The 20797-nt window shown below is 36.9% G+C and overlaps 1 protein-coding gene across 15 annotated transcripts in view; it reads left to right on the top strand.

Annotated features, from left to right (window-relative positions):
- The window catches only part of KLHL13 (kelch like family member 13), a 120113-nt gene that overhangs the window by 57433 nt on the left and 41883 nt on the right, over positions 1–20797 (top strand). For 2 of the 15 annotated variants that reach the window (XM_037908367.2, XM_037908373.2), the window contains exons 3-4: positions 3918–3962; positions 4455–4567. The exons of 12 other annotated variants lie outside the window; for them this stretch is intronic. In XM_037908367.2, the coding sequence (XP_037764295.1) occupies positions 4470–4567 (98 nt within the window). In that variant the 5' untranslated portion in view covers positions 3918–3962; positions 4455–4469. Of the gene's footprint in view, positions 1–3867; positions 3963–4454; positions 4568–20797 lie in introns of those variants that run through there. One more of the 15 variants, XM_037908374.2, reaches the window with a different exon arrangement.

The following is a 20797-nucleotide window of genomic DNA, read 5'->3' on the forward strand; positions in this document are numbered from 1 at the left end:
TGTCTAGGCTTGTGTCTTGAGACCTCAATTTAAAATGCTGGTTGTGAAGTGAAGATCACATTTGAGTTTCATGTCTTTGATGGAAATGCCTTTTGAGCTTTAGTTCTACTTCTTTTTTTGTTGATTAAAATAGCTTTTCATGATAGTTCATGTCAGTTCAGCATTTTAATAGCTCTAAAACACACAATCCCAATTTTTGTAAAATTTGAAATTGGATTTCTAAATGTAGTTTAAAGCAAAGTGTGTGTTTTTTTTTTTTTTTCCTGTCCTTTTGACTCTGATGTTCTAATGGGTTTAAAATGAAAAATGGGGTTTGAAGTGCACAGTTTTTTCTTTAGAACAGAGAAATTGGGTGGAAAAAACAGAAAAACAAGTACAGTAAAAGCTGTTTTATCTGGCACTTCACCAACCTGAAAGCTCTATAAACCGGCATTTCTGATCTTCATTGAAATTCCAGTTTATAGTCTGGTTGGCACGGGGCTGGTTGGGGAGCGGGAAGGGGTGTGGAGTGTGGGCTCTAGGAGGGAGTTTAGGTGTGGGAGGGAGCTTGGGGCAGGGGTTTGGGGCGCAGGGTGCTGGATCCAGGGGCTACTCACCTCAGGCGGCTCCCACAAGTGGCAACCTGTCCCGGCTGCTCCTAGGTGGAGGCGCGGCAGGCAGCTCTGTGCGCGACCCCTGCCCCGCCCTGAGCACTGCCTCTGCAGCTCCCATTGGCTGGGAACCGCGGCCAATGGGAGCTGCAAGGGCGGCGCCTGCAGGCAGAGGCAGTGCACAAAGCTGCCTAGAAGCAGCCGGCACAGGTCGCCTCTTGCGGGAAGTCGCCTGAGGTGAGCGCCCACTGGGTCCGGCACCTCCTTCTGCACCCCAACGCACTGCCCCGAGGCTCCCCCCACCCAACTCCCTCCCAGAGCCCATGATCCACATGCCCTCCCATGCCCCAACCCCCAGCCTGCACTCCTCCCCTCCCCGGCACCCACACTCCCTCCCTCTTAATTAACCGGCATTTTTCACTTACCAGCACCCCCATTCCCTCAACATGCTGGATAAAACAGCTTTTTTGTGACTCTGGAGTTAGCTTCTCACATGTAATTCTAGCACTGACTGATATTTCCTTGTTCTCATTTGGTTTTTGCTGCAGTACCTGGGACTTTTTATTAGAGATGCATTCTCCTTCTCTCCCCACTTCTTCCCCCCCCCCCCGCCCCTTTTGAGGAGTAGCTCAATACTATAGGTCTTTATTTTCATGATTTAAAATATTTAATCTTTGATTGTTATCCAAGTCTCTAGATTATTATAATAGTAGGCATACATCACACAACCAGTATAAAATTAGACACTGATAGTGCCCTGTAGTCAATTGAGGCCCAGGACTAGAATTGCAGGGCTTTTGCAGGTCATGTTGAAAGTGGTTAGGAGAGTTGTTGGAAGTTCTCAAATTGCATACCTACACTATGCCTATTTCTAGCTAATGCATTGGTAGACTCTTACTGTCTCAAACACTAGATAGGGCACACACGAGTAGGGCGTTAACACACTTGTTTGAATAGAACAGCAACACCAACTGTGTGGTGAACATTAAGAGAAGATGAGTTCAAATAGAGGATGGAATTGATATGTTTTTAAAAATGCTAATGGCAGTGTATTATAAAACTATTACTAATCGGCACTATTATAATCATATTACCTTTTAATGTACAATAATGGATTAGTTTAAGATACTTCCAAATTAAAGAAACAAAAACCCCCAGTATAGTTAATCAGGTTCTTAGGTGGTTCTGTTCATTGGCTTACCTTAGAGGGGTCAGAGCTGATCAGTGACTAATGAATTCTTGCTCTTTGGCAATAGGTTGGTTTCGTCACAGACACTGTAATTTCAAATATTAGTTCAGGTACAAGGGACTGGCTGAATTGCTTATGTGTACATTTACACTGGCTGAGCCAGAGTGTGACACAGATGACCTCTTGAGGCCGTTGTTGTTGTTTTTTTAAAATTAGTCTGTTTATTGGCTTTTAGTATGTTCTGTTAATCCATAAACAGAAACTCTTTAGTCCCTTTGCTTTTAGATTTCGCAGGAACAGCCAAACCTTTCTATATTCAGACAGGAAATCCATAATATACATTACGCATAAGGTGGGGCTTAAGAACATTGTATTGTTGTGCTTTAAGCCTGTATACGTTAATTTACATTATTCTTGCTATACAGTTTGTTTTTTTAAAAGTCTGGTTTCTTCCATGTGGTTGTGTGTTAGCAAATATCCAATGACTTTTTTTTTCTAATTTAAAAGAATGCTAAAACATGGATTCAGGTAGGGCAAGATCTAATCTGTCTAGTTGTATGTATGCAAATCAGTCTTTTCTGTGCATTGCTGGTAAGTGTGTCTGTGTGCATACAAGTACATAACTATAGTCTTTAAAAAAAAAAAGTCTTATTTTGACAGACTCCCATCAGCTAAAAATGGATGCTTGCAGTTTGCAAGATTTTAGTTTTTTCCGTAGGATTAAAAAACGTGAATCTCATTCTTCCATATTCAGCAAGTACATCTGGATAACTTTTTTGCCAGTTTCAAACTATTGCCAGTGTAAATTTTTTTTCAAAGTACTAAGAGATTAGCCCCTTAATTGCTTGCGGAGTAAGTGCAAACTGTTTTTGAGTTAGAATAATGAAATGAACTCCCAAAACTGCTTTAGTTTATGTCCTGTGTTTATGCTACTGTAACTTTAAACTGCCCAGTGCCATTTTGGGGAAAACTTGTAAAGACATGCAGTGCTGAGTTTTAGTTTAGAACAGATTCTTAGAGTAGTTATAAATTTGAAAATAAAGATTTGTAATGGATGTGTTAACAGCCCCCTTATAGTAGTGCTTCCAGACACTGCTAGAATGTGTGTGGGGTTTTTTTGTTGTTGTTTTTGCTTTTTTTAAAGAAATTTACAGAAAAGCCTGTCAGGAATACTAGTGGTAAATGTAAACACTAGCACTGTTTCTGTCTTTTCCCAGTATATCTGAAGAGGCTATTACTGTGCTGGGACAGAATAAAGCCATACTGGTAACCAGAATAACTAGCTTGGCATAATAGCATGATGCTACATGTAAAAGAGACTACTTTGAAGTCTGTACTGTCAGTATTCTAAACATATTGGTTTAGCCTACCCTGCCAATACACTAACATTGGTTTAAATAAGGTGTTATGTGGTAGTATCTTTAAAACAAATATTAAACAATGATTTCAGTGAAATAAGATTTTTTGCTTTTGTCCTTTTTCTAGGTACATAAACTTCTTATGCAAAATAATTTTCATACAGTGCCTAAATGTCTGTTTTTAGCAGCTCACCTTTTAAGCATCCCTGTCAGTCATCAGCCCCTGGAGGGCACCAAACAGACCACAGAGCTGCAGAGTGGTCCCTGATGGACACCTGCATGACCGGCTGCTTCGTCAGTATTTCAGGCAATTTGTGAGCTGTTGGGGGGGGGGGGGGGAGCAGAGGGAGGGGGGCAATGAATTAGACTGTTGATAGCGTCCCTACAAAGACTGCTATTAACAGCATGCTATTCTGTGCTTCTCTACTGCAGAAGACAGAGTGATATTCATGTTCCCACAGCATGTTGTAAAATGCATGAGATTTTGCTCATCCTTCTTGGAAATAAGAATAGAAAAATGAGAGCAACCTGAACCAGAAGCTGTTAGAAGAGCATGCAGAAATCTGCAGCAATTTATACTTATTCTTACATTTTTGCCTCCCTAACTATGGATTAGAAGGACTGGCATTTTTGCATTGGGCTTTTTCTATAATGGCATTTTTGTATTGTCTGGCTAGAGCTTGCACAAGAGGAAAACAGGCTGCTGAATTTAGTCACTGATCTCTATTAGCCGTGGCCTAAGGCTATGCTGAGGTTCATATCCCATTTGTATTGTTGCAGCTCAAAAGAAGAATGTTCAGAGGATGACAAGTGTATTCTGAGTAGGTAGGTTGTTTCCTTTTCATATGAAACCCATTTTTTTTCCTGCTACCATTGGTCAGAAATCAGGTTAATAGGAACAGAATGAAGCACAGTGCTGCAAGCACAGTACTGCAGTGTCCCTGTTAAGGTAGAACAATAGCATCACAATAGCTTTAAAAAAATCTTCGCTGGTTTAATTAAATAAAGCTGCATTGTGCTGGTTTGCACAGTGCAGTCTTTTCTTTTTTTTAAACATATACTGCAGTCAACGCTTCCCTAACGAGGTGGCACTATTGTTGAGTTAGAGCGATAGAATCATCATATTGCTTTAGGGGACAGCAGGATTTAAAAGGAGATGCCTCACAGCCCTATTTTACAGATTGGAAGCATCGGTTTAAGGGCATTGGCAGAATCGCTTGCTTGTTCTTAGCAGCAGCCACTGCTGTGTCAGTAGTGTGTGGAATGGAAGTCCTAGTTGGTAGTCTGTTATGGAAACGCTGTTTACTGTTATTGTAGTACCGTGGTGACAACATGCCATTGAAATGGAAAACGAGCTCTCCTGCTATCTGGAAATTCCCAGTTCCTGTGCTTAAAACATCCAGGTCATCGCCACTTTCTCCAGCATACATGTAAGTGAGAGAAATGAGGATAAATAAGGTGGGATTTCTTTCATGAGACTACCATTTGGCAAAATACCCTGTTATATATTTAATGACATTGGCACTCAGAATTTTACCTTATTTTTTCTTTCTATATATACAGTCTCAAATGTTACCTTCTTATTGTTTTCATGGTAGGTGTTGTCAAGTCTTTCCTTTGTTGAAATGCAGAGAAATTGTGCAAATTTCATCATATTTACAAATATTTTTAACTTTTCATTTGAAAAGTTCAATTTATCATTGATTTGTAATACAGATCTCAGATCAATAAGTCTAAGCATCTAGGCAGGCTTTTATTTGTGGCATATATTCTAAAGATAAATAGCTCTCTGTTAGACATTGAATATAGAATCACCTGCTATATTGTTGTGCACTTTTGTGTGTGTTTTAGTTCTGGGATGGTACATCTTGACTTAAGTCTTGCTTTTATCCTTTACAGCCATACTCTTTAAGAATTTAACATCTCACGCTTTTAAAAAAATACTTGAAATAAAAGCATGAGGGTTAAAACATTTTTTTTATTGTGTGTGATACTTACATGTAAAATATGTATGCATTTGTTTATGCAGTTTGTTCACTCACAGTAGGTTCTAGATAAATGTGCATGCATTTTAATAGATACATAAAATGTATATGCCTGAGTTTCTTGGCAACTCTTAGTGAAGCTTATACTTCAGCTTCTGATTATGGATGTAAATTTTGTATTAGTGTATAGAGGTGGCTTGTTTTGCATTAGCAATATGAAATAAAGCTTAATCTTGATTAAGTACACAATTTTTCCTCTTTAAGTGCTGTTATGGCATTTTTCTTTAAATCAGGAAGATTATTAAAAACAAACAGCTTAAGTACATTTGATATTGCACACAACATGTGCTATGAAGAAAATTAATGGAATAAAAAGTTACTTTTAGTAGTATTCCTTAGTATAATAGCTACATTATTAATGCTTTGTGACTTGTGTAAAATAGGAGATGTCATTACTCAACCTTGTTACACCTAGGTTTTGCTTTATCTCTTATGAGGACACAGTGTGACATGTAGATGTTTATGGGTTCCATAAATATTTTTCTGTTGAGGGGTCAGTAATTTGTCAGTAAGATTAAAGCAAGATAAGGCACCTCATATGCATAGTCCCTATTTTTGTTGTGAAAAAGCTAATGTTTAAGAAGCTAAAATTCTCAGATCCAATCTACAATATATATGCCCTTTATTTAAATTTAGTTTTTGTAAATGCAATTCAGATCATTTTCTTAGCTAAGCAAGTTCTTAGCTACCAGAAAGTTTCAAGGTATTTCTACTAAATGGGAGATATGAACTTATGTAGTAAAATATAAGACAAGGTCAAATATAAAAACAGTAGTATGTCAGAAAAGAGTTTGAGGCCTTTGAACCTATTTGCGGAAAAGAATGACTAGATATTGTCTGATAGACATTTTTGTGGATTTTAAAAATCACAAGATTTAATGAAGTCAAGATTTAAAAAAAGCTCCATTCTATTCTTGTCTGTCTACAGATATCCCGAGAGATGTAATTTATTTTATGCATCTTCTCTAAATTGTTACCTTTGTTTTCTGTGTGCTCCAGCATCTTTGATTTGGATGTGGTGTTGACTTATATTGATGTATTCAATGTATGTGGAGCAGTTCAGTGATCACATATTAACAATCTTCTGTTAGGTACGTCTGCAGCATGTGAAATCCATGAACAGCTGCTTTAATTAAAAAAAAATTAGTGCTACAGTCGGCACTGATTAGTGTCTAAGCAGACATATTTCTTCATTGATACACACAATCCTGGCATTAGCTGGAATATTATATCTTAAATATCATACTGAAATTATACATACATTATACATATTAAATGAGAAGAATTACAAAATGGATCCAGTTTTATTAGGCAATATATATTAAATGCTAAAAATAGCCTTCTGAGCTAGTTTTAAGAGCAAAATAGATGATAGACACTCACTACCTCCATTGCAAAGATTACGATAAATTTGTTAAGTATGTAATATAGTATATGTTGGTTTTCATCTCCATACACGCATTTTTTTCTTCTACATGAAGTACTTGTGTGTATGTGTTTAATAAAACAAACCACAAATGACCTAAGAACTGACTATTTTTATTGTGTTGCTACAATTTCTTAATACTTCGGAGAATCTGGAATATTTGCACCAGTATCTAGTATTAGAAAACCAATGACAGGAATTAAGGTTAATTCTGACATCTAAATAGTGAATAATACTAGTTTATACTAACTTCATACATATACTGGCTATACTAATAAAAGTTTTTTTTTAAATTTCTCTACTTGGTAAAATGCTATTCCTCATATTTCAGTTGTTCTAATCAGTTAACCTTGACTTTAAATATTGAATCCTGTTTGCTGTTCTAACCACTAGATAGTCATTCAGAAACAAGAGTAGGCGTCAGGATACCTACGTTTTATTCTTGGCCCATCTACTTACTTGTGGTGTTATGAGAAAGACACGCTGCCTCAGTTTCCACATATGTAAAATGGGTTTACTACACCTTACCCATCTTGTAGCTGAATATTGAGTCTAATGTGTGGGCATTCTGAGCTTCTTTGATGAAAGTTGCCATGTTAGGTACAAAGTATCATTGTTAAATACTTCTTGCTTCCCAGAATGGACCTGGAAGCTCTTCTGTAAACTGACTCAGTTTACAGAAGATGTTCTTACTTAAAGTTTGCTACTAATTGAAAGGCTACAGAAGTATTGTGTAGAGATCAGTTTAAAAGAAAGCCCTCTGCTGGAAGAGATCTGTATACATTTGGTGTGTGAAACAACCTATTTGTTTCACCTGAGCTGATATCATTGTAGACTGTAGAACTCTGGGCTTTTCAGGGAGACTGGTGTTCTAAACTGGCCCTCAGACTGTTTCAGAGGTGAGATTACACTTCCTTGGTAGTGGGAAGGAGAGAGAGCACCATTTTTTCAAACCTCCTACCTGCTGATTAGTGGTAACTGTGACCTTAAAGGAAGCTTCTTGTCCTACTAGTTAAAGCAAAATTGAGTGCAATGATTTACGTAAAAACTTCCAGATCATACTGGAACAGGAAGAGGTAACTGTTTAAAACGGTAGAGAGCAGGGCAAGATTCCCTTGGGTGAAGAGATGAGTGAAACCTATGAACTTTGTTTGAATTGGTCCAAAATAGTTTCAGCTTTTTACCTGGTCTGGTGAGAGATCATTTGGCATATCCTAGTTGTGGTTGGGTAAGATGAGAACTGGGGTGTTGGCCCATGAGAAATATTTTTTAAGTATCATGCAGCTTTTCTTCATAAATACACAAATTATAAATGTACAGGGAATCTGTGTGTGCGCGTTTTCAAAAACTATCTTTCACTGCCATCCCTTTAATCTTCCTGTGTTAGCACCAAAGCTGATTTTAGATTTTTTGTTCTAAAATTTGAGGGTTAGAGCTATTGAAACAAGTAAGTAATCTCACTGGCAAGAATGTACATTCATATTTCAATTATTAACTGATGACTGCTGTTGGCAGCACTCATCAGTTAATGTTAGTGTGGCAATGTGTGCAGTTTACCAGTAGGAGTATCCTAGAAAAAGGACAGGCAAAGTTAGACCATTATATGCCTTGCAAAAAGTGCATTTGTTGTAGATATGCATTGAGAAGCACAATAAAAATATTTAAATGAAAGTGGATAAAGGACATCTAAAAATTAATACTTCAGTATGGAAACACCATCCTGGAGGAGGGGTAGGAACAATTCATTTCCAGTTTGGTCATACAAGACACTGCTTTTGGGGTGGTAAGAGGAGATGTACTGTGTCAGTGTTTGCTAACTAAGTGGTCTCGTTTGCTGAATGTTTCTTGGGTTCTGCATCATTTATCTGAAGTGGAGAAAAATTCTTATCTCAGGTCTGTACAGTAGAAACTTGACTTTTATATTCTGCTCTCCCAACATGTGCAGGTCTCCTATTTACATTTATGGATATCTACACATGTACAATATAAGAGCAAAGTCCTACAGTGCCTATCTGAAAGAATGTATTTTTGCATTAAATAAACGCTTTCAGCAGATTTTTTTTTTTTTTTTAAATGAGAACACCTATATCTTGATTTCTTACTGGAAGAATTTCTGTGAAAATGAACACACTGCTAACTGAATAAATAAGTCTTCAGTATGGCTTTTTTTGAAAAAATTACTAAGATGCAAAATACCCAATTTCTAAATGTTGTGCCTTCTAATTTTTTATGTTGTACAATTATTTGGTTTTATAATTAAAGGAATAAATTTTTAATATGACATTGATAGCAGAGTGGCTAATGTTAGGAGAAATAAGCTACTTTAAGTGATTCTACAAATACTTTGTCATCAAATGGTGTATAAAATAGTAGTTATTGTGAGTCACCCTTTTTGTTTGATGGAGTCAAAAAATTGCTGTGTAATAATGAAAATAATTTACCATGTAGAAAAGTAGAACCAGTGCTAATACCCAAGATCACTTCAGTGTTAGTTTTCAGCTGGTGATGTGGCATATGTTTTTCTGTTTTCTCCCATTAGGTCTCCTATTGCCCTTTTATGGACACTGAGGTTAACTGATACTACAAAATATGTGTATATCTTTAGAAGTTATGAGTGGAAATACACTTGTCCTGCTTGCCATTTTGCATAGGTCTGGCATTTCCTTGAAATCAATAAAAACAGTAATATTCTGTTATGTGGAGTGACTATTTCTTTGCCTCAGCCTTGGAGATCCCACCCAAACAGGTCTGCAGTATTGTCTGTGAAGGAGACGGCACACACTGTGTTGGACATTCCCTCTTTTGCTGCTACTGCTGAGTCCATGGAAGCTGTTTTTGTGCTGGTTTTGGTCCCAGTGTAGAGTGGTCAGACGCTGAAGAACACAAGAGGGAGTGCATGCAGAGTTATGCAGGGACCATCTTGCTCCTCAGTGGCCTCCATCCTCACAAACATCTCTGTTTGAAGCTACAAAAAATCAGATCCTCTTAGTATCCCCCTCCTTTCCCATTTTCTCCATTTCAGCCTAAATCACATGTTGTGCATGACTTCTTGACTACAGATTTTTATGCTAGGGCTTTGTTGCTGAGGCCCCACTGGGGGTCTAAGCAGACTCAACTTTTCCCCCAGTATGTTAAAGAAACAAACAACCCCTCCCGCAATTCTGAATGGCTAGACTCTTATTATTTTTTAATGAGTTAGTCCCTGAAACTTGTTCCTCTGTTTCTAGGGTAATCTGCCCTGAACCTGACCCTGCTGGCAACAAGGCACCAAACCTGAATCATTCAAATTACTGTCTGAGCATATCATTATTCCTGAACTATCTCTGATTGGTGGGTAGCCTTGAGTATCCCACTGGTAGCCTAGAGATGGTTCCCTAGCTTCCCAAGGCAGCTTGCTTCATTGCTCAACAGTTTCTATTTTGAATCTACTTAAAATATGGCCAAAATGTTGTTAAAATGAGGATAACAATTTTTTTAAAACTACATACGTTTCTTCCCCCAGTGATTCTTCTGTCTTCTAAGGCCAGGTAAATCACTCTTCTCTGAAGAGCTGGCTGTCTCCATTCCTATGTGCCAGCTGTCTTCCCTGTGTGTAGATATTCTCTCTAGCTCCCTCGTCACCTTCTTCCACCATCCCACCTGGCTTGCCGCTGTCAGTTGCTCTCCTACCACCATTTGTGGCAGCAGAGGGGTGTCTGTGTTCAGCTTTGTATAGAGATGGTTGCTGCAAGATGGCTGGGGCAGAGAGGAGGAATGATCTCAAGTTTAATCAATGTTCTTCTTTCTGTACCTGAAACCAGGTTAAGAGAACAGAGTAGTGATCAGTCTACACTATCAGCATTTGATGCTATAATTATTTCTAGGATTTAGGACAAGTAGCGTTTCCTCGCTAGGACAATGGGTTTCATTTTTTCAGAGGGCAGCAAATGCCCAATTAAGCAGATTTTTTTAGTCTCTTCAGTATGTCATTTTATATAGATCCATATAAAGTTAGTGTCATAACATTTAGAGTAAAATGCCACCACTGTAACTTAAACCTACTTCTGCTTGTTTTGTCCTCTTTGGGTGAAATAATTGATACAATTCTTCTTTATAGAGACAGCTTTGTCATAAATTTAAATTTATCTTTTTTACTATACTGAATATAGCTATTTTTCTTGAGATTTTCTTGTATAATATAGGCATCAATTTTTTTTTTTACCTTTATTGCTTTCCCATGGAAGTGCCAAGAAGAGTGGAATAATTACCTGGTATGTTTTACACAGCGTATGACTATTACTGTAGTTCAATACAGTGTTACCACTGGTAACCCATATTTGGCTTATTCAGTTTAGCATCCACTGTATAAACTAGAGAGCCTTCTCTGTGGTACTAATGCTTAACTACTATTTCTTCTTTGTATATCTCTTCACTTCCTTTCTTTGTAAGCCATTTAAAAAAAAAATCTAATTCTGTTTTGTTAAATTATAAAGATTACACTGCACTTATTTTTCCACAATTAGTTGTGGGTTTTCTTAGCATACGAACAATTCAATTATTTGAGTCACTTATGAAAACTTCAGTAGAATTGGATGTCTTCCCTTTTCCTCCCATAAGTATCCTGGGGGTCAGAAAAGAGAAGAGGAACCATGAAAGTGAGCATGCAGCTGAGAGTTTCATGGTGTGAAAAGCAAAGTCTGCATGCACCTACAGTTGGGGCATTTAAAGTTCATTCCAGTTCTACAGTTATTACCCACTTAAAAGGTTCTGCGACATATTTGCTATCTCTAGTGTCTCTAGCTCTGTATTAACCGGACAAAACTCAGTGAATTCATAGTTTTATGGAAGTGGTAGCAGTGTCTGGAACAATTCTCTGGTTCTCATTATCTCTAAAACCAAAAAGGAATTATTTTAGTCTAATTGCTGTACCAGTGGTGGATAGCCGGCAGAGGAGAAGTTGGGCCACTTGGGAGTGAAAGACTTCTTCCCTGCTTTCTACGGTAGGTTTTGAGAGGTAACCAGAGTTGGCAGCCCGGCTGCCAGTGCTGCCTTCTCTTCCTTCATCACTCTGTGGCTTGTGGTTGGCCACCCTTCTATGGCAGTTTAGGGATTTTGGAACTCCAGCCCTCTGTTATCTTTCATGTCAGCCTTTTCTGTAGCCTTAGGGGAGAGAGAGAGACCCTTTCCGCACAGTAGAATTAGCAGAAAGTGGTACTCCGCTTTATGCTCCCTGATTACCTCTTTGCTTCTGCTCTGACATCAAAGAGCAATACCCCTTGCCTCTGTTAGGAGGTAGAGTCTGGGAATAGAAAAATTGGTCTCAGTTTAAATTACTTAATTTAACTCACAACTGGATTTTATTTTTGTCCTTTTCAATTTGTGTGGGTTTTTATGTGAACTACGCTCAAGGATGCAGTCGTAGCACGCCCAGACAAGTACAGCACTTATACATTGCTCTTTTGTGACCCTAACACATTCCACAAGCAATTTCTAGTTTAAAAATAAAAATGGGGATCTTCAAAAGTGGTTAAGCACCCAAATCCTATTAAAAAATCAATGGGATTTCTGCACCTAACGCTTCGATAGCTTTGAAAACTCCAGCCAAAGAAGTTAAGCTATAGAGTTCATCTTTTTGTGACTTTGGGATAACTAAAAACTATTCAGAATGCTGCTGATCACTGAGACCCAGCTTAAGAGAACAGCAAGGCTATAATGAGGGAGGAGGTAGAAATTGGACTTCAGTAACTTGGTGAATAAAGGGTCCAGGTTATTCCTCCACAAAACTTGCAACTTCTGTTGAAGTCAATGGAACTTGTGTGTGCAGCTGTCAGGATTATTAAGCCCTTATATTTGATAATAGAAGTTAATGTTTCCTTTTAATTTTTCAGCCAGAACTGTGTGTCTGACACGTACAAATGAATAGCTTGTGACTGGACACCTCATCAGAAAAGCATTCCAAGTAGAAATGTATGGTTTAGTTATTTAAAGTGTCAGAGGTCACCTCACTGATCTTTCCTAGTGTGATGCTTTCATGCATCTTGACTCTGGATATTTCATAGCAAAAGAGGACACAGAGTAGAGTACCCTATTATATTGTGAGTCAGCACCTGTGTGCTCGGAGAGAAGATGAAAGTTTCAAGTGCTTGTTTGCTAAATATTGCAGTTTAAAGATGAGTTAGACCTGCTGTCAGTGCTCTTCCATGCCATAAAATTAGTTCCCCCCCTCCCCATCTCAGATGAAATCACTCATACATTTGTACCAGCAAAACTTTTATTTCTTGTACTAATGGATAAGAAATTTTCATTATAAATAGGCATTGGCAAATCACAGTGCTGACTACTTTAAATTGTAGTTTAAATGCTACAGGAGTTGTTACAAAACTGTAGTTGAGTAATATTAATTAAAGGACAAGACTTCACTATTTAGGAGGAGGACAAGAAGAACAATAACTAATACATTTAATCTAGTAATTTTTTGCCCAATTAAAGTGCTTCTTTAAATTACACAGATTTACAATGCAGAAGTGTGTATTTAAAAAAAAAAAAAGTGAAGAACCATGCATTATGTAACTAGATTCATCTGTGTTGCTTATTATAACGTTAAATTCCCTAACATCAGAATGATAAAATATTCACTTTACAGTGCTGCCCTATCACTGTTCAGCTTACTCAGCTCTTACATGGCCATTTAATTTATTAGAGAATTCCTAAATTCGCTAGTCAAGAAGTTAGAACATCTATTCTTAATGGGAAGACATTAAGCGTACTTAATATTTAAAAATCATTTTTGGCAGGCTAAGGACAAGCATTACTGTATTTTCTAATAATACATGAAAGTTTCATTATATTTAAATCAGCCTCTTCGTTAATAGTTTAATTAGCTAAACATATGCTTGGCCACACACATATATACCAGAGTTTTGGTTAGATCATAAAATAGTAAAGATCTGTCGTGAGATAGGATAATCTTAATATGAAATGGAAATTTAGCTCCTTGCTTGCTGATAAATACCATGGTGCTGGCACATGACAAAGAGTAATTTCAGAAGATGCCACTTACCAGTGACCGGAACACTTGCAGTCATGGTTCATTGGAGAATAATTTGACAAAGAAAATAAGGTTATAATCCTTTAAAAAACAAGCTGCTGAGCTACACAAAGTTATCAATATACTATCTGGACTATGTTGCTTTGGTAAATTTTTAATGTATTCTGTCATGTCATATTTTTGAAAATAACCCATGAAAATATGTACTCTAGTGTGAAGAAAATTATGCTAGAGAAAATTTAGGCCAATTAGGTATTTTGTGTCAAAAGAAGCATACATTATAAAACATTTTAAAACAACTTGGATTTATTTACCTAAATTCATAGATTCACAAAATTATTCATTCTCGTAGCTGTCTTGCTGATACGGGTTTAGAATAAATCCAATTTCATAATGAGAGCAATGCAAAACAAAATAATTGTTTTATTGTTATTTTGACAATAAGTGATAAATATTATAGTCAACAAGACAAAACTCTCAGTACTTCCTACTGAATTTTTAATGGTATACTGTGCGTTGCATGTGCTCACTCAACAGGCCAAGATCTAAAGGGAAGGCAGAGTTTCAGTTCCAAATATTCTACATATTGTTTTTAAAAACTGTTAAAGAAACATTAAAGTTGCAAAGTCAAACACTCAGGTTAAGAAATTCCAGAATTAAGTTTGCTCACGTAACCTTAATTTTGCCCCCTTGTGCATATGCATTATGGTACAGTATTTAATTACATCATCACATACAGTCTTCTCCACCAGAGCCCTGCCTCATTCAGGGCATAGGATGGACGATACACTAGGAATAATGAATCAGGATTGGGTAACAAATGAGGCAGTTATCTCTAATACCCCTGCTAGTCAGACAGTCTCCAGTCTTCCTGCTTTCAGTTCTGGTGTCCAGCGCCATAGTGGCCATAGGGTCTGCAATTCCAGGAAAGCCTTGCTCAGCCTTGGGATGATCCAGGCTTGGTTGCTCTCCAAAGATGGTGCATGCACAGTCTGATTGGCACGTAAGTAGGGCCCTACCAAATTCACAGTCCATTTTGGTCAATTTCATGGTCATAGGATATTAAAAATCGTAAATTTAATGATTTCAGCTGTTTAAATCTGAAGTTTTACAGTGTTGTAATTGTGGGGGTCCTGACCTAAAAAGGAGTTGTGGGAGGGTGGCAAGGTTATTGTAGGGGGGGTTGCGGTACTGCTACCCTTACTTCTGCGCTGCTGCGGGCGCCGGCGCTGCCTTCAGAGCTGGGCAGCTGGAGAGGGGCGGCTGCTGGCCGGGAGCCCAGCTCTGAAGGCAGAGCCGTCGCCCGCAGCAGCGCAGAAGCCGCTGCTGCCTGCAGAGCTGGGCCCTCGGTCAGCAGCCGCCACGCTCCAGCCGTCCCGCTCTAAAGGCAGCCAGGCAGAAGTAAGAGTGCAAATACCACAACCCTCCTAAAATAACCTTATGACCCCCCTGAAACTCTCTTTTTGGGTCAGGACATACAATTTGAGAAATGCTGGTCTCACCCGTGAAAACTGTATGATGTAGTATACGGTAAAAGCACACAAAAGACTGGATTTCACGGCAGGAGACCAGATTTCACGGTCTGTGACATGTTTTTCATGGCCGTTAATTTGGTAGGACCCTACACATAAAAGAGCTGTGTGGAATGGACTTTGCTCACTAGAGATGAAATCTTTGGAGCTTTTAGCTTTCAAATTCTAACAAGTCTCTGAGCATGTGCAAACAGATTTTCAGAGGCTTTATAATTTGAACAAATTTGGGCATATTTTCACAGGGATGGCAAGACACAGCCCTAACACTAATCAGCTGTTGAACAACATGCTGTACTCTGGGGGGGGGAACACATACATACATCATCGACCATGCACACTTCCAAATATATATAGTTAGGAATACAGTAGCAAAGAATATCTTTGCTATTTAAGGTGTAGGGTCTGTTGATGATGTTAAGGAAACTGGAGATAGGAAGCTAATTTGCATTTTGATTCTTAAATCTGACGCTCTGATCAGTCAATACACAGGATTAACTAGTTTAGCAGGTTGTGCAGCAGACAATACGTAGCTGAGTTGTTTTTTTTCAGACCAGATATTTGGTTGTCATGGATGCCAGACAGTGAGATATTTTTAGTCTGGTATATTCTGTGTTACCAAAGGAAGGTATTTTGAAACTTCCTGAAACAATTTAATAAGAATTGTTAGCATTTAGTAAGCATTTCATGAACAACCTGTGTTTGCCTATGTGTACTCCATGCCTGTAACTAAAACTTTTGCTGTATGTAGCCCTATCAGGTTTGTTCATGAAATGAGGTAAAAATACTGTTGATGCACATATATTACCTTGGATATTGAAGTTAGCTGGTTTAGTGCAAAGTCATCCTATATTGTACAAAGTTATTGTACAAAACTTGCAAATCAAAACAATTTGTTTCCTGTTCCAGTCTTAAAGAACTGGTGTATGGAGAAAAGGGTAACATATTTGTATCAGTTAGACTGTTGTATACTAGTAAAGACAGAGAAAATGCAAGCAGGAAAGAAACATGATGCAAGGATTGGATGATGAGAAATATGAGTAAAAGGCTATATAGTACAGAACAGAGAAAACTCAGGGAAGGGTGATGGGATACACGATGTATCTACAAACATTTTCTAGGAAACAATATAAACAAAGATTATATTCAGTCTCAGATGATTGAGATAAGAGCAAGGCCCTGAATATTTTTTGGGGGGGAGGGGAGCTTAAAATACACATTAGGAGAGTTCTCTACTAGTAAGAGCTGTTGGATAATGGAATTGATAAAGGACAATAGCAAAGATACCTTCACTGCAAATATTCCAGAACAGGTTATGTACAGTGTTAGTGTAAATAATGTAGCTAGCAGTCATGTAAAGCACTTGGGTCACCCCACTAACTGTTGAGTGTTAGGAAGAAACTTCCCCAGTGGGCTAGGTATTTTATAGTTATCCGCTAAATAGCTTCCTGCACCTTTCGACGAAGCCATAGTACTAACCTCTGAGAGGGATTACTGAAATATGTAGACCATTGGTCTGATCTGGTATGGCAGTTCCTGTGTTCATTTCATGTTTAACTCAGCATTCATTTGACCATAAAGCTATTATAGAAAGCTGGGCTCAGTGTTTCCCCAGACTAACTATTTTTGATTAAAGTAAGGTTAACGTTCATGTTTATGTCAACTTGTTGTGAATTCTCATTGTCCATTATAGTCGCTGCTGTAGCTCTTCCTTTTTCAGCCTTTTAAAATTCTGATTAAAAATGCTTGTGCTGCACTTTTTACTTAATGCCTTATTGATCAGAACAATAGAACTAATTAGAAAATGAATTAACTTTCTTCTTTGCAAGTCTGCCTAATTGTGATATACTGTACTTATTATAAAGCACTGATCAATATATTTACATTCATTATTACCCAATTAATTATAGTGCTAATCAAACCACATTAATAAATGTAAGTAAAATGACTTTGGTATCAGTGCCTATTCTACTTATTTTGTACTTCTTTTGTATTCATTAGGAATTAGATATTTGGTTACCTTTTATTCAGTACTGAAAGTCCATTCACCTGCAAAAACAAAAACAAACAATTAACTAGTACACCCATCCTTTTTTAAAAATGATAAGTTGATAGATGTGCCTGGTCTGTTAAATATGTGTAATGAGAGATTTCACTCCATTTAATAAAATCACTAGAAATGAGATGTCATAAGTGTAAAGGCGTTCACTCTGTAATATGGTAACCACCTGTTAAATAGAGGGCACTGGCTGTGTTCTGTAATCTCTTTTTAAACAACAGTCAGCTGTTGTAATGATTTTGTTTCTGATCTGTACATGGCAAAGATTTGTAATCCTGTTAATACTTTGTAAAAAAACAAAAAAAAAATTAATCAGATATAAGATTGAATTAGTCATGTGTTCCCAGAAATGAATAGTAAAGAATCACTTTCATGAAAGTTTGGTTTACAGGCCTAAAAGTGCAAGTTAAATTAAATTTTGAATAAATCTGAATTCTGTTCGCAGGCTTAGGTTTTTTTTTAAGTTAGTCACAAGTATTTCATACCTTATATCTGTTTATTTGCCATTATCTTGCATATTGATAGGGTAACTGAAAATATATAGGGAATACTGCATTTTCCCTTTCTCTTGCAGAGATGAGTTTTTAATGCTATGATAGCATACATGTAGTTTACACAATGTCAGTAACAAAATCAGAACTCTATCATTTTGGGAGGCTCTATCATTTTGTAGTGGCTATGTCAAAAGATTGGGAGTCAGGAGACCAGAGCCATATTTCCAGCTCCTACCACTGACTTGCTATGTGACCTTGGGCAAGTTGCTTAAACTCCTCTGAACATCACTTTCATTGCCTGAATAATGGAGAGAAAACTTACCCTTTATAAAGCATTTTGAGATCATGAAAGATGCTGAGTGCCCACTATCTTTTTTTTTTTCTTTCTTTTTTTTGTATTGATGGTGATCTTAAATAGAAGTTGAGAGTCTACTTCTTAAACTTGACTGTCTGGGAGATAGGGCAGTCTTGTTATTTTTAATGTGAACATACAAATTGTTGAATGGGTTGCAGTTTTGGTACAATGAACTTGACTTGCTTGGCAAGCAGTAAAATCATATCTTATGGTTGCTTGCTTTTGTTTCCTTTAAACTAGATCTAGATATCCAAGAGCTTACTCAGTTACTGCTAGTAGGTCACTAAATTTTATAGTGTAAATGCCAAGGGTACTGTAGCACTTGCTTAACTATAGTGTAAAGGGTAATACCTATAAATCCATTCTGCACCATACATTTTTAAATGTGCAAATATAGCCAGTTGCAATTAAATGGTTCTAGTTTACAAACGTTGCCATGAGGTGTTATCTTCTAAATACATAAATAGTTCTAATTTTATTGTAAAATGAGAAAACTCTATACAGACTTACTGTTATCTGTTACATCTGTGTCAGTGACCAGTAAGAACCCATACTTCCCCCAACTGTTCAGAGATCCATAAGCAGTAACACTCCAGACAAGGATCTTTGCCCCTCTTGGTTGAAGTTACTGGGACAAGATTTGCTTTTCTAATGTCCCAGTGGTACAGCTCCACCTGTGTTAGCAGTGATCGAAGTACTCATAGAGACATCCACTGGCACTTTAACTACCCTCTTATCAAACCTGCTCAAAAGAGATCTGGGTGTCCTGGTGCTTAAAATGGTGATGCTCACCAGTAGTCTGACTACAATTGTACTTCCATTATTCTTTCTACCCGATCTAGTGTAGACAAGGCCTTCAGCTTCAGTTCAAATCTTTAAGGCTTATGCTAAGTATATATGAATAGTGTATGGAATTGTCATATATTATGGCTGAAATCTTAAAAGCCCACTGAAAATTTTGGCAAGTAAGTGGGTTTGCCTGTTTTCTAGTTGTTGCATATTAACTATGTGGCAAGTTTTCCTTGGAGTTGAAGAAAGCCTTTTGAAAATTTCTGCTTCGTTGGTTATCTGAGCTGATACTTTTATTAAGTATTCTTTCAGAGAAGTAACCTGTCAATGTAATTTTAAAAGGATCTTTGTAATAATTCTTTCTCTTGCAACAATACAGTTCTTTCCTCCACATCAACACGTTTGTGTCAAAAGAAGGACACATGACATGTAAACATAAGGAGCAAATATCGCTCAAAATCACATGAGACAATATACTTGATATGAGTACATTCAGATTTTAAAAAAAGAGAGAGCCAGAGCAAACTGACCAAAAACATTCAGGTCATGCACTAGAAACTGCTTTATCTAACCTCTTGTTGAATGTTGTTTTGACTTTTGTTTTCCAAAGACAAAAGTATGGAGAGTAATTTTCTGATCACAAAATACAGTGTAAAATATTGATTTGTATGTTAAAGAAGAGTTCCAGTGAGATTTAAAACAAACTATTTTAATTGTAAACAAACAGTACCATAGTGCATGCTAAAATATATTCACATTTATTACAGCTTATTCAAATTTGTGTATTAGGTTTTTACATGTGAATTCAAACCTCTGAAGCATACCCTTGTTCCTTTATTGTGTGTTACTGTTATGTCTGTGTACATTAAAATCTTACTGTTTCAAACCCATGTGTATTGAGAATTTTTGTTGTTATAGCTGGCATTTAAAAAAAAAAAAAAACCATGGGTTTGAACATACAAAATATATTAACCCTATCAGAAAAATTCTTAAGTTTCAGAAACTGCTTTTACTAGAAAACTTCAAATGTGTATATTGAGAAAAAATTATTTGTTAAAAGGCAATTCACATTTTAAACTGGGCTTCCTCAAGAAAAGAGCAGTGTGAAAAGTTGGAGATCAACGTTGAATTATCTTTTCGCAATTATCTTTAAAGTGATTTCTGAAACTAGTTTGGAGGCCAATGTTTATACCTGCATGTTACAATGTGGATGAGATTTTTTTATTTCTATGTGAGATGTGCAGTAGTTGTATCAAATTGGTTACGTGTTATGAATGCTTTACTGAAATACAGTTTCTCTTATGGATAATTTCAATTCCATATTTGGGTTTATAACACATTTGCTAATGCCTTCTATTGAACCATGCCGATATGCATATTGATAACTTACAACATTCAGTAAATCATAAAATACTGTAACTGGTTAATATTGATCATTTTCTGAAGACCTAGCACAGATTATTAAAATCTAATTATTTGTAAAATCTCTATTATTAATTTAATGTTAGTGTACCAAAGCCTAGTATACATGTCTTTTTATTATTTAAATAGACATAAAATAAGTAGCATGTACATAAGTATAAGCTCTAGATATCCCATAAAGTTTAAATGCATTTTACATCACAGGATGAAAGTAGTGAGCCAGCAACATTGCAGCAATTGAAAACATTAGCATTTTGTAAAGTTGCTCTACTATTAGATTTGAGCAATAATTATTTGGAATTAAAAACACATGTGCAAAGATATCTTTTGTGTTAACAAACTGTGGCACCTTTTCAGTATTCTTTTCATACTGGAGCAAGACTGCAATAACCAATACAAATGAAATGAGTAAACGTTAAGAACACATTTTGCACTAATAATCTCCAAATGTCATGTGCCAGTCTGATGAGGTAGTAAGACACTTAATTGTGAAATTAAAAATGAGAAAATAAAG

Source organism: Chelonia mydas, chromosome 9, assembly GCF_015237465.2.
Source record: "Chelonia mydas isolate rCheMyd1 chromosome 9, rCheMyd1.pri.v2, whole genome shotgun sequence".
Lineage (NCBI taxonomy): Eukaryota > Metazoa > Chordata > Testudines > Cheloniidae > Chelonia > Chelonia mydas.